Here is a 14,308-nt window from a genome sequence, read left to right on the forward strand (position 1 = left end):
TTGCCCCATGATGAGTGTCACCTTCCTCCTGACCTCATAGTTCCTGCTATACGCTACACACAGCCCTGTACTGGGAACTGAGATATGAAACATAGATGGATGTCTTTAACTCATCACATAAATTGTAAATATCTCATTCGATTGTTTTTACTCTAATAAAATTATACTCATCCATCCACCCGTCCATCCATCCATCCGTCTCCCAGCCACTTATTCAATACAAGGTTGTTGGGTCCAAACCCGTATGTATTTCTTCATCAGTTTCTTATTAAATGCACACAATGTTTTACAGTGGGACCCTGAACACACCTGTGAATCTGACACTTCACAGCAGGCAAAAGGAGGCACTGATGTTTGCTGCCATTTCCATAGGACATGCGATGAGTGTCTAAATGTGCCGCATTTTCGCCTGTTGCATAAGAGACGCTGCTGGCCAGGCTCCCAATCCTAGGTCATGAGGTCACCGGCACAGTGTGGGACGCGTGAACTGACTAAGACGACAGAAAATCCTTGAGCATTTCACACAACCGCTTCAGCCTGATGTCATCTGCTGACCCCATTGGAATGTATAATTCCTGTAATACGGTGGTATCTCCCACCCCTCCAGCCTGCTGTTGACACCCCCTGCCCCAAATACCTAGTAAATTTAATTGCAATATTAAACGTAAACGTGAGCTTGGAATACATAATCCTGAGAGAGTACTCGCTGTCCACACTGGAAAAGCCCCCCAGTACCCCCCAGAGACATCTGCGCTCATGCAGACTCCCGCTCTCTCTCCTCCTCTCCCTCTCTCATTCTCTCTCGGTCTCTTCCTCTCTCTCCATCTTTTTCCACTACAGTGAAAACGAGAGCGCGTTTCCCACTCCTGCTCTTGTGCAACACAAACACACTCAGGAATAGAAGCCATCGTCACTGCGCTACATCTGACATCAGATAGCAGGAGGACTATCTCAGACATTCACTGCAGCCCAAAAGGTCAGCAGTGGTGCACTGGACTTTGAGTGAGATCATTTCATCTTCCTCCTAGACTGATATAAGGTAGGAATTCCATATTCACTCCGTAGATCTTGGTCATACAAAAGTATCGTGTAGCTACGTTTCAGCTTAAGTTCGGGTCCCCTCTGTTTATCATATGTTATTGCTTATTGTATATTTCAGTCATGATTGAGATTAACGTGATTATACAGTGCATGGTTGTGGTGTAAATACGAACAAGACCAGTATTTGGGCGCTGGGAAATGTGTTTCGAAGGTTATTTATTCAATGGTCACTGGATATCAATCAAAGTACAAACTAACCTAATGCATAATTTGCAATTCACATCAATAATTTGTGGCGCTTGACTCATTCTTTCCATGTAAAATGGCTCTCTCTGAAGCAGTCATTTATCTGAACTGACTGATCACCTAAAGCAGGCTTTGCATGTGCACCTTGTGCACTTACTGCCTGAACACAACATCAAACCTTTCCCATATCCATTGATCCAAAAGGCTCCATAAGAGAGTAAAATGTCAGAGGAGAGGATGTGACCTGTGTGGGTTGGTGCTTTGAAGCAACCTTTGTGCATGGAATTATGGGTCTTTTGTCCTTGTTGAAGAAGTTTAACTATAATGATACAACAAAACTATTATAGAACTATACTATAAACTTTAAGAATACTAAACTATTTAGCCAAATGAATAAAATTCAAAAAGATTCATAAACAATCAACACAGTACTAAGATGTCTTCCGATCAAAGGGATTCTTTTTCATCACAAAGGTTAAATGAATTCTTTTTCAGTTGTTATGATGCGTTACTGGAATCTCACTGGCACAGAATACAGCCCACGTGTGTCACACAGTCCCAAGAACAGGCTGCTTTCTTCTCTGTTAACTGTGCACCCAGATGCAGAGTAAAATCCCGCAGCCAAGGGAAGAGAAAAATGCAGGTATTCAAAGTCGGGCTTCAACTCCACCCAAAGATCGCAAAAGTAACATCAAGAGCAAAAATACAAAACTCACATAAAAGAAAACGGAGCAAATTTCCGAAACTCTGAAGAATCCTTTGGATAAACATGTATGCAGCAAATTCACTAGCAGGTAACCCTGTGCAAGGTATGACCTAACCAGAAAGGAAGGCACTAACCAGTAATTAGGTAACTGACTACCAGGCAGGTGAACTGGGTCGTGTGATTCTGGGGTTTCCCCTGTGGCCTTTACTACCAAGCAGGGGTATCGGGGTAACTTGTCGGACTCCCTCTGGCAGCCAGGCAGGTTAAAATGTAAGAACAGGAAGAGGATCTGAAATCCTGTGTTTACCTCGCTTGTCTTAACATTGCCTGTCATCAGTGTAACAGAAGTACTGCTGCCAGTCCCTGTGTAAGGAGACTTGGAGCAGCTGTATTAATGCGAATGGCATGTAGCAAACTCCGCATCACCATGCATGTTGAATGAGATGTAAAATATACTAGTTCTCCATCCATTCATCCATCATTCCTCCGTCTTCTGTGTCCGGGGTTCTTGGAATACATTAGTTATATCTTTAATTCACAGGCTTCATTAGGCCTATGTTAGGAGTGCATGAGCCCCCCCCAAAAAAAAAAATGTTTTTAACTCCCTAAATAAATGTGTATTTATTGCCTCAAGTCATGAATATCTTTCTATATTATGTATGTTTGCCATACCCCCCCCCCAAGTAAATACTCCATTCATCTCTAACTACATCCCTGATTTAATTTATTTACTTACAATTTTTGGGTGGATTGTAAACGTATAAACAAATCTGATACATAATGGCTGGCATTTGCATTTAATTTCACACCCTCCGCAACCCAGCACCGGCGTGCTGATAGAGGCCGTCCCCGAATCTCCTGAGGGTCTCCATCTAAAGCCACCCACCATCGGCCGCTCTAGCGAAGTGGAGCCCCTGGGACAGAATTAGGTCAGTCGTGCGGAGGGAACATTCGCTGGGACCCTATAGCCAGCGAAGCTGCTCAAAGCCTAAGAAAGTGCGAGGGTGTTTGAATATGGCGGCCCGTCAGCGGGCAGGTGGGTGGGAATGCTGCATTCAGGTGTGTTCATCAGCACCTGTATCACGCAGCATCACGAACGGGCTTGACGGGACTATAGGCCCCCGCTAACAACCACGCACAAACTAGAGATGTAGTGAGCGTCTGAGAGAAGTTTGCAACGTAGGGGTGTAGTATGCAGTGCAAAGTGCAAAGGACAGTGTCCCGACTGAGGAATTAATCATGGGGCTACCCACAATGCTCTGCAGCAGAGATCATTAGCGCATTAGCCATCTGTGACAAAGACATCATCCATCCATTTACTTTCAGTACCCGATTGTCCCATTCAGGGACGCGGGGGTCCGGAGTAGGTTGACCACCTAATCCATGTCAGGAGGGACACTATGAACTATGACTGGTTTTGCATACTACCATTTCAACCTACCATTTCAACCATTACAATTAATAAGGTCTGGATTTCACTTAAGCACTGAGTTCTTGCTGTGTGCTGATTGGTCAGTCTCCTATAATCATGCACGTGTCACTAATGTTAATGGGAAACAGCTGCATGAGTCTCTCAATGAAGGAAACAAACCAGTCAAAGCAGAAGAAGAATTGAACTAATTAGCCAATCACAGGAGCCTTTCAGGTTTAAAGTAGTTTGCAGAACCGGAAGTAGCTCAGTGTCCCCCTTGACATGAGTTAGGTCTGGAGCCTAGCCCAGAAGCTACAGACACAAGGGGACAAGGATATCAAGGTCGTTCAAATTAGCCTACATTCCATGAAGTGAGTTAAGACTTAAGAGAGTTCCACTTCCTCCACCATTGCACAGTAACTTCAAAGTTTGCCTGGGCAGCTAAGGAGACCCAGCAGAATCAAGTGAGCTGAGACCCTCCTGCCTAAGAGTGCTTGACAGAAACATGTAACTGAAACAAAAATGTCGGAGGAGGTGTGTCTTCACACTCATCAACCAAACGAGGTTGGGTATGTTGTGATCTGTGGGGGGGGTCAGTGGCCCATCACAGGCATACAGAGACCCGGGGGTGGTCTGGTCACCCCTTCCCTGCTGCCACTCCACATCAGAATAAAAAGGGAAAAAAACTAAATATGTATTATTTTATATTCTAAGCAGAATCATAGAATAGACAGGAAGCGGGTGCCGCCGCCCCCATGAATATCACTGCCCCCTAATGGCCCCCCCCGGTCAAAACCTTCTGCAGGCGCCTCTGCACAGACCATAGAGAGTCTTGGAAGTTAGAGTCCCTGGAAACCCTAAACCAAACAGATGAAAGCTGAACATTTACAACTCATTAAAATTAAAACAAGGAAAATGGTAGTTTGACACAGCAGCTAAATGAATATGGTAGGAAGTAATTGAACTCAGGAGAGAATATTGTACAAAATAAACCGTCTATGTGCTGCCATAATGAGAATAATTATGGATAAAAATGTTATTTCTTACTCTGCAACATCCAGTTCTTCAAACCTCATATAAACACACTGCAAGGTTGTTATGGCTTCCAAAGTCTGATATAATTCACCCCTCTCCCCATCCCATACTGCATTCTCATTTTGTTCCCCATTGACCTGCTTTAATTGCCTGTGAAGATTTCATCAGAAAAGGTGTATATTACAACATTAGGGAAGATTATATTATGCGATTTACGGAAGTCTAGCCAAGCTAAATGCTAATCTTTGAATGTATCACCTAAATTTTCTATCTATCTATCTATCTATCTATATTTGATGTACTTACTATTTACATTTTCCACACATAATTTCACACATAATTTGGAATAGACATTATATTTCATGCATAAATCATCTGGCAACATTATTCGACATTTAAGAAATCGCAATCCTACTACACAGATGTTACATCACTGCCAGAATACCATAGATAATATTCATAAGATCATCGTATAATGTGGTACATACATCTCCGGTTACAACAGGGTTGAATTTTGCTGACAATTGCTTTATTGTCCTTTTAAATGCAGTATAATCATCTATAAGTTTGAACACTCCAAGCCCACACACAAAGCTGCAATGGTATCCTGGCTCGGTACAGTGGAACATCACAGGGAATAAATTTACCTGCAGACTTTTAAAGACCCTTAACTTCAAACAGCCAGAGATCTAGAGACCTAAATACCAGGAGGGTATATTTAGCCGGAACATGAACTGACTTCTCCCTGACTACACAAATTTGTCATTGCATTTTATATTTTCACCACGTGCCCAAACTGCTGTCCTGTGCACCTGTAACCATCTCAGTGGCATCCTCTCCTGTAAGTGACCTGAATGCCACTGAATATATGATACTGGATGTGTGGAAATGTCAGAGATATTTGCTTGAGTGTGCTTTCCCTTGAGTGCTGGCAAAGACCTGTGCTAATCTAAACAACAGTTCATTTGTGAAACAAATAAATGTCCATATTTGGAGTCTTATAAAGATGCAGAATATTCAATCAGGATTGGATTCAGGCATAAGCGAACTAGGCAGCTGTCCAGGGGGCCGACTGGCATGAGGGGGGTGATGAAAAAATGAATATTCATATAAATAATTTATAAATAAGAACAATTACACAAAACTGAAAATTATTTTTTTTTAAATGTATGCAGTACGTCACGTTAAAATGTGTATGTGCAGGCACAAACATAGCCAGCTATAAGCAGGAAAGGCAGGTGCCTGGGGCCTCCCAATTGCTGGTACTTGGGGGCCCCCAAGTAAAGCTTTGCCTAGGGGCCCCGAAAAGGTAGAGCTCACCCAGTATCCGGTCAGTGTTGTTCTATGTGTACATTTTTGTACAATTTTGATTTACTCTAGAATTTTTTATTTTTTTTGCTAAGCAAGTACTTTATGATTTGATACTGGGTATATTTTCTCTAAGCACTTTCAGATAAACAAATTAAACTGAAAGCATTCCAAATCAGCCGGCACTAAAACTGCCTTTCTGCAAAAAGCAAATTAAACGAATCTGATGTATCATCAAAATCAGGAAGTGCTAAATGTTGTTTGCTTAACACAACAAAGAGATTTCAGTAGGATTACGTTCTAGCTAGAGTATTAAGCATCCATACTGCTTATCCAGTACGGGATCACAGTAAGTCCATCCCATGCAACTCAGTGCACAAGGCAGGGACCCACTGTATGGGGTTAGTTACTTCATCTTTGATTTGGATAAGCTGGAGATGCCTGTCATCCTGTATATGACAAGCACAAATGACAAATGAATGAATGAGAGCGAATGAGTGAGCGCTTCTGTGTCCTTTACAAATTAAGTAAAATTAATAAGTATTAGCTCATATTAAAAGGCTCGGAGCGGAGAATTGTGGTTATAGGGTTGTTAGGGTTGTGCATGAGCAGCCTGTGACTGTCTAGACCCTGTCCGACATTTACTGGGGTGTCTCTAGGGTGACATTTTTAAAGTTTTTTTTGTAGTAGAGAAGAAAATGCATGAAATGGATATAAATTTTATAAGAACACAGCCGAATCCCTTTATGGCACAGAATATTGAAAAGGTATCCCACAAAAACATCTTTTATCTAGCATTTAAATGAAAAGAGACAGCAAGAGTCTCTTTAAAGGATTGTAGACTAAGTTTAAAAATGCTATATCGTTTCACGTTGTTTTAAACAGTGGTGGATGTGTGAGTGTCAGTTTTACCTGCTCTCCTAGATCACGGTATTAAGTAAAACGTGCCGCATGTAATTGGTAGAAAACAAAAAAACAAAAAGATCCATAGAATACTTCAAATTCTCTGTGGGAAGATTTGCGGCACAGTTTGTGCCATGTTCCCAATTAGGGAAACGTGCAAAAACAACCTGCAATTTCTCCCTACCAGTAAGGAAGCGTTCGCATCTCATGGAAATAAACACCAGGAAAAAAAAAAAAAAAAAACGTGTTTTGCTGCCAAGCGGGATACACGTCCTCGATCTGTACCCGGTGAAAAACACGGTGAAGCTTTAAGCCATTTTGTTTTTCATGTCACTCGGTCTGGTAACATCTGGCATGCTGATAATTAAGACAGGTGGGAGCAGTAATTAACAAAGCATGCTGCGAACAAGGGTATAAAACGAGGGCAGCTCTGTTTCGATTAATAGGAAAAATGATTATGAGGGAGCTTTACTGATTTCCTGGCTCCACTGACACAAATAGCAAATTAACCAAGAAGCACATATAAATATACAGCGATCTGTTCTAGTGTAGAACACGGTGGTTTATGCTGAGGTAATATGGATTTAAACCTGTTCTTCAGTACATCCTTGCACCTTAACTAATATGTTAATACCTTAACTAGCTATTTAAATTGTAGGAGCCCTCTGCCCTCCGGGGCACCGCAGGTTTCGCGCACCTTCCTCTGCGCTGTAATCAGCGCGCGGCACTGCATTCGGACTGAAACAGCGCAGCGATTAATGCGGACTGACGCTGTCAGCTTCTCATAGCATCAAGCGCGACTTTTTCAGAAGCACTAATTCAGTCAAAAAGTCAAATTAAAATGAATGGCTCTCCCTCCTGCATTTCGAACTCGAGTCGAATTACTTATGTGATCTACATTTTCCATTTCTGCCATTTATATTTGTCTCTAGACATTTGCTTGTTTGTGTCTATCTGTTTGCTTTTTTTGGGAAATATAGATTTAGCAACAGAGGAACTGCGAGTTCTGTTCTCATTGCAAATGGGAAATTTTGTGCCATCACAGTTGCGACATGGTGTGCATATGTGTGTATGTTTAATTAAAAAAATAGTTTATGAAAATGTGATGGTTACTTTATGCCATATGTTATGTGTATGATGTATATATTATGCTTATATTGCTGGTTTGCGGAATGCAGTGATATGAGTGGAAAAAGCCGGATATACGACGGGCTTTCCGTTCGGGAGGGCATCTTCTTTCCGTATATGTACTGTATATATGTGCTGTGTGCGCGTTTCTCCTGTCAGACTGTGCGCCATGAAGACCAGACTCGGGTGCCTGTCCCACAAGTCCGACTCATACAGCGACTTCACAGCGTTCCTGCCTCCAGTACAAGAAAAGGCACCCAAGTGCATGAAGTGAGTTACCCTTTCACGTGTCACAAAATACAATATATCAAAAGTCACATTTATTATTTAAGGTTGTAAGTGATTTATCGCATTGATTTCACGGGTAAGACTATAATTGATAGGGCACAAATATTTAGTAGTAACTCAGATACTACTGAAGTGCAAATCATGAACAAATATAGTCACTAATTAAGACGAAAGATGCGTCGTGATTCGTTAATGATAAACAAACATGACATCCGTGTGATATTCATTACTCGTTCCTTCAGTAGTTCACTAAGATTTACAGAAACGACTGATATATTAATAGATATAGTATCTGCTTGGGATAAACGATTCACAATTCATTAAAGATGAACAAACATGACATCAGTTTGTATCTAGCATTTTGTTTGTGGTTAATTAATACATAAATAATTGCATAATACTACATTACTTGTGTCCCCTCAAGTAAAGCATCACTGTTTAAGGAAACCAAAAATGTTTAATACTGGTACATGTGCATATTGTGCATATCAAGCTAGTATTGTATGGTGTATTGATTATACTATACCAAACACATTTACCCTTAAACATGTGTTGTATATACTTACATACCGTAATGTGTTTACTGTTATGGTTGGATTTATGATTTGGATTTGAGGATGATTTCTCTCTCTCAGGCTGTCAACAGATGAAGTTGTACGATGGGCGGAGTCGTTCGACGTTCTTCTTTGTAACAAATGTAAGTCTGGGCCTCTGCCTGGAGACCTCAGCATGTCACAGCTTAAGTATGGCGGCAATGTCCTCTCGGTTTAGCCCCATATCGCCGGGATTGCTGACAGCCAGCCGCTGGATAAGCACCGGCCATTTCTTCGCTTTTTGTGAAGATATCCGAAACAAACCAGCCTCACAAAAAAATAAAACAACACCCAATGCCTTTAACAGAAAATCCAAGCTACGTTTTCGATCGGGTCCAAAGTAACTCACATCGACGGTGCGTCAGTTTATCAGTGGTGCTGGTTAGACGGTCACTACATCCCAGCACACAACACCAACCTCCCAATAGGCCTCAGATTAATACCCTTTCAATGTCATCACACCTATCCTCATCTTACTCTTAACGTTTACATTACATTGCTTTTATTTATCAGAAACTTCTGTCTAAAGTGATGTGCAGACGAGGCAAATAGCACATTACAAACATTAAGAGCATTCAGCGAGTAGGTAGTGCTGCAGAGGTTCTCCTCGTAGAGCTCGTTCCACAATTGGGGAACCACAGCTGAGAAATGCAAGCTCATCTCTCCTGGCCAAAGCACAGATGCTCCTTTACACCTATTTATTGTCAGGAATGTACATTTCTTAGAGATAGAGACCTTGCACTTCACATCCCATATACTATAAAAAAGTAGCTTCTATGATTTTCCTGCCGGGACACATGGCATCACCCACTGTGCCTTTAACCAGTCCCTTGTGGGCTCGGTCAGAACAGAATCCATCAACATAATAGTAGAGGCAGAGCAGCATCTCTTGGGTGACCTGGAGCATATGGCCCTCAGCCTCCTTGGGGCCAGAGCTTCTCCAGCCCCCCCGAGACAGTGCCACCCCCTCTGTCCGACGATAATTCACCCTGGTTACTCTTGGCCGGGCCATAGATCTCGGTCTCCAGGGGAGTTTCAACAGCACCAAAGTTGTGACTTGACCCCCGGGTGACTGGGGGTGATTTCAACTGGTTTTAAATGAATCTCTTTGCACAGAACTCATTGTATTTCTCCCCAGTGGGCTCAGAATGGATGCTGTCGTCTACATGTAGACCTTCACCTTGGGAAATCGGGGGGTGTCACTTAAGATGGACGCATCTGTGTTTCTTTAGGGCTTCGATCGGCAGATTCGCTTCCGTCAAAAATTTTCTCCATTTTTTTCTTCTCTCTCCTCTGGCTAAGCATCAATTCTGGTGCTCAGAAGCACCACACTGTCTGTAATGTCTCCCTTGCCAGTATATCTGCCGCAGTGCAGCACGTCCTGATTTATTTAGCGGCCTTCCGGGTTGTAGACCTTCAGCCTGCACCCCCTTCTTGAAAACAGCACCAGCGATCAGATCTTCCCAAAATAAAACGCTTAAAACATTCAAACAACTTCCACAAACATACCGAGACATGTTTCAGTTTATATCCTGACAGTCACGAGATAAACCAAACACAAACCAATTTGTAATAGTTTTAGATTGTAAACAAACTCGCACTCAGGGACATACCAATGTGGGGCTTTCTTGACATTAATAGCATTTTAGAGACTTCTGTCCCTGGTCAAACACATTGTTTTAAGAGCTCAGACCCTTGGGAAGAATAGATATAAATCTTGTCTCGATCGGTTCCGGGACAGCGACAGGTCACCAGCTTTTTCTCACGCCATCGCCAGTCTTGAAAACAACAAATAAAAGTATATAAATGGCTTACCTGTGTTTAACTGTAGATTTTTCTGCTTAATTATATTCATGATTTTGTATCCTGTTTTAAAAGTCATTTATCATTAAGTAATAAGGGGCCCCTGTAAAGTACTGGGTCACTTCAATCTGCCGGGGATCCATGCTCTTCTTCTACCCAAAATACTTGTGATTTAGTCATCAAGGTTTTTTAAAAAATGTATATATTTTTAGAAAAATTAGATCCCCCCCCCAGGGACCCCGAGCAGGATAATTGGATGGAAGAAAATAGTCTCATATTTATGTAACATGATTATTGCTATTTCCGCATCACATCCTGAGTGAAGAACAGCCAAGACCTGATGTCAAACTCAGCAATTTCAGATGGGTGACGAGTGAATCGTTTCTCTATTGCAGGCGAGGGGGTGTCGGGGTCGTGTCAGACACCCTGACTGTGAAATCCCACCAGTGTGGGGATTCGGGTCATGTGCTTCCCAGTTTGTGCCACTGGTTACATTAGCGCCTAGTCACGCAAACCCAATTGTCTCCCATGCCGTGATGTGAGCACTCAGCAGAGCTGAATTTATTGTCCCAACTTGACCCACCATTAACAGTGAAAACCTGACAGCAGGACTGGTCAACCCATTAAGCACGGGGGGGAGGGGCTGAATTTGCAAGCCAAATTCACAGTGTCTTAGATGGGGGCAGCAGGAGTGCACCCTGCCTAGGGTGCCACCTGAACTTTGACCTGCGTTGCCTGACTCTCATTATCTCATTATCTTATAATGGCTCTAGCTATAGTCCCATCATGGCATGACCATACTTAATGTCTGACAACTGGAATAAAAAACTTATCTTGAATCATACTGTTTGAAAGTTGCTGTACTTAGGGACTGAGCTGGAAAAGTACTCATATGGCCAACGGGCTACTCACAGCTCCTAATGTGAGTACAGATGGGAGGCCCAGAGTCGAGCATCACCCAACCATCCCTTTATCCACTGTCCTTAGCTTTGATCCGAAGCTTTATTGTGGTGCATTTAGCATAATGCTACACAGTGTTAGCAACAGAGATTAGACACATCAGCCATGCGACTGGGGTCTGGAGATATTTTGTTTGACAGAACGATTGTATTTTGCATGTGTTGAAAGAGAAAGAAAAGCAGGAAACCAATTTTAAATAAGAAGATGGAGCCCAAGTACAAACAAGCGTCACTCGTACAAGGTGCTGGTCAACCCACTAGGTGGCATTAGGTGGACTATTCATCTCAGTCATGATATGATTAACACTGGGGGTCGCATGAAGGTCGCAGGGTGGCAGTGAAATCATGTGACCTGCACACCCATTCATAGGTTGATTCCACATCACTGTAGCTCTTACAGTGACCCGCACTGCCTTTGTTTCCAGTGCGTCTGCTTAAGCTGGCGCCAAGATGGCTGCATGTTGGTTTCATTGCTCCCCACCCACCTGCTCGCCCACCGTGTCCAAATGAAGTCTTCATTCCTCCCGCACATTCGCATGTCAGAGGGTGCTGCTCACATCTTGCCCACAGCACGTCTCACACGCACATTTATTACCCTTTGAATAGCTGGAACTATTTCCCTCAAATGAACTACAGCATTTTCAAAGTATCATTCATCAATTTAACTCTCCTAATCAAATAATTGATCTATTCTTTTCATGTAAAATTTTTTTTAAAAAGCTGTTATATATTTTAAGAATATTTGTTGAAAGTTTTTGAAGTTCCTATATAAGAAAATAACCCAGAAATCCTCATATCATTGCTGGCACCACATTGAAAAAAGCAGAACCCAGTTAATATTATCGCTAGAGCCAGTATACATCACTTATAAGAAGGATTATTGCTCAAGTGATGATTATCAGTAAGCATTTCCTGTTCATGTTATTTGGAGATATGAATTATTTAATCTTTGTTCTTTAGATGGTTTGGCGGCTTTCAGAGCATTCCTCAGGACGGAGTTTAGCGACGAGAACATCGAGTTCTGGATGGCCTGTGAAGACTACAAAAAGATCAAGTCTCCCTCCAAGCTGATGACCAAAGCAAATAAGATCTATGAACAGTTCATTGACATTCAAGCACCCAGAGAGGTAGTCTCAGTGTTTTCATAATCTGCTGCTGCTAAAGTAAAAAAAAAAAAAAAGTATCACTTAATTTTCAGAACTTTTTAAAGTCTGATGTTTTATAATCAATTCAGTTTTACAAGTGCCGAGTTCACATGAGTTTTATTGTGTTTTACCCCTCTTAGGTAAACATTGACTTTCACACCAGGGAATTGACTAAGCAGAACCTACTAGAACCAACCACTTCCACCTTCAGTGACGTACAAGGCAGAGTGTACAGCCTAATGGAAAAGGATTCCTACCCACGATTCCTGAGGTCGAATATATATATAGACATATTAAACAAGGCCCAATCGCAGCGTCAGAGGCGGTCCTTTTAGCGGGTCACCTGATAGCTCGTCATTTGATTCATGCCGACTGAACTAGGAAGCAGGTACAGAAAGTGGTAGAACACACATTAACGCTCATCAGCAGGTGACATCATTTCCTGTGTTAAGTGTAAACAGTTCTGGCATGAGCATCCTATTAATAGGCTGTCTAGTGGTTTTCTTGCTACATAGGAAAACAAAACACGACCTTGTACTGTGTTTCAGAAGTCCATCTTCATAGTTATTTTGACATCAAACATATTGATTTGAACCCGCATGCCATCTTAATGTGTCAAAAAGCGCACACATACATTATATTATCTACATTATGGACTGTTTCCATTGTCTTTGGAAAAGCAAATACTTTTGTTTCAAAGGAGAGTCTAAATATTATAATTAAGATTGATGTCTTTGCGATTTATTGATATTTATCCTTCCATTCATTTTCCAAACCGCTTATCCTACTGGGTCGCGGGGGGTCCGGAGCCTATCCCGGAAGCAATGGGCACGAGGCAGGGAACAACCCAGGATGGGGGGGCAGCCCATCGCAGGGCACACTTATTGATATTTATATTTTTATATATTTTTTATTAATTGCCCTAGAGAAATGGTATATAATGTAGCAGGTAACCTTATATTTACTTATAAATTATAATAATTTATTTGGACATTGATGGAAAATTGGCCTCCTTGTATTATTTAAAATGCATGTCAGTAACCTAGCAAAGGAACAAATCTTCTATTTCCTTTCCAACCTTCTTCCAAGGTTTGGCTTTACAAAATAATTTTATGTACAGTATGTCTCATTTGTCCTGTCTGTGCAGTGAAAGGTCATTTGAAAAAAAGAAATTAAATGATATTTTGTGTTGGTGATTAAAAAGTGTAAGTTCAAACGTTTGTGTGACTCTTGTAAAATAATGTTTCTCGTCTTCCAAGGCCACGTTCGTGATTTAACTTATTTATTATTTATTATGTTACTGGTGACACCTACACTGATGAATGTCTTTTGCATCCCATAAATGTTGTAAAAGTTGTCTGCCAGTTAAAAATAAAGAGCATAAAAACCTGAGGCAAGGTTTTCATTCCATTGTTTTATTCCACTAATTACATCCCTTTGATGCCGCTCTTGAATCCACTTGAATCCAAAGCAATGAAGCTTATCAGTCACTTTTAAATGACTGCATCCAGACAATAGGAAAGGTTAGTACCTGTCAGCTCTCTGATTAAACTACCATCAAATCTTTGCTCCTCAGCCACAACCCTGCATGGATAATCATGCAAACCTTCTGGCAGTAGACAAATGTCTTCCAGTGCCAATATACATGACAATAGACAGTAACAAATGCGCTAAGCCCTATTTTGCAAGAAATATGCAACGGCCAATGGGCATACATAAGCCCCAGTAATTTTATTTCATAT

At 41.6% G+C, this 14,308-nt stretch overlaps 1 protein-coding gene across 1 annotated transcript; it reads left to right on the forward strand.

The window, feature by feature from the left end:
• Positions 1–816: 816 nt before the first annotated feature.
• On the forward strand, positions 817–13,948 carry rgs8 (regulator of G protein signaling 8). Its single transcript, XM_048977639.1, has 5 exons — positions 817–1,039; positions 7,938–8,048; positions 8,702–8,763; positions 12,382–12,548; positions 12,707–13,948. Exons 2-5 carry the CDS (start codon positions 7,948–7,950, stop codon positions 12,899–12,901), a joined length of 525 nt encoding a protein of 174 aa, XP_048833596.1. The 5' UTR covers positions 817–1,039; positions 7,938–7,947; the 3' UTR covers positions 12,902–13,948.
• The last annotated feature ends 360 nt before the right edge of the window (positions 13,949–14,308 follow it).

This window comes from Brienomyrus brachyistius, chromosome 15 (assembly GCF_023856365.1).
Source record: "Brienomyrus brachyistius isolate T26 chromosome 15, BBRACH_0.4, whole genome shotgun sequence".
In the NCBI taxonomy this organism is placed as follows: Eukaryota; Metazoa; Chordata; class Actinopteri; order Osteoglossiformes; family Mormyridae; genus Brienomyrus; species Brienomyrus brachyistius.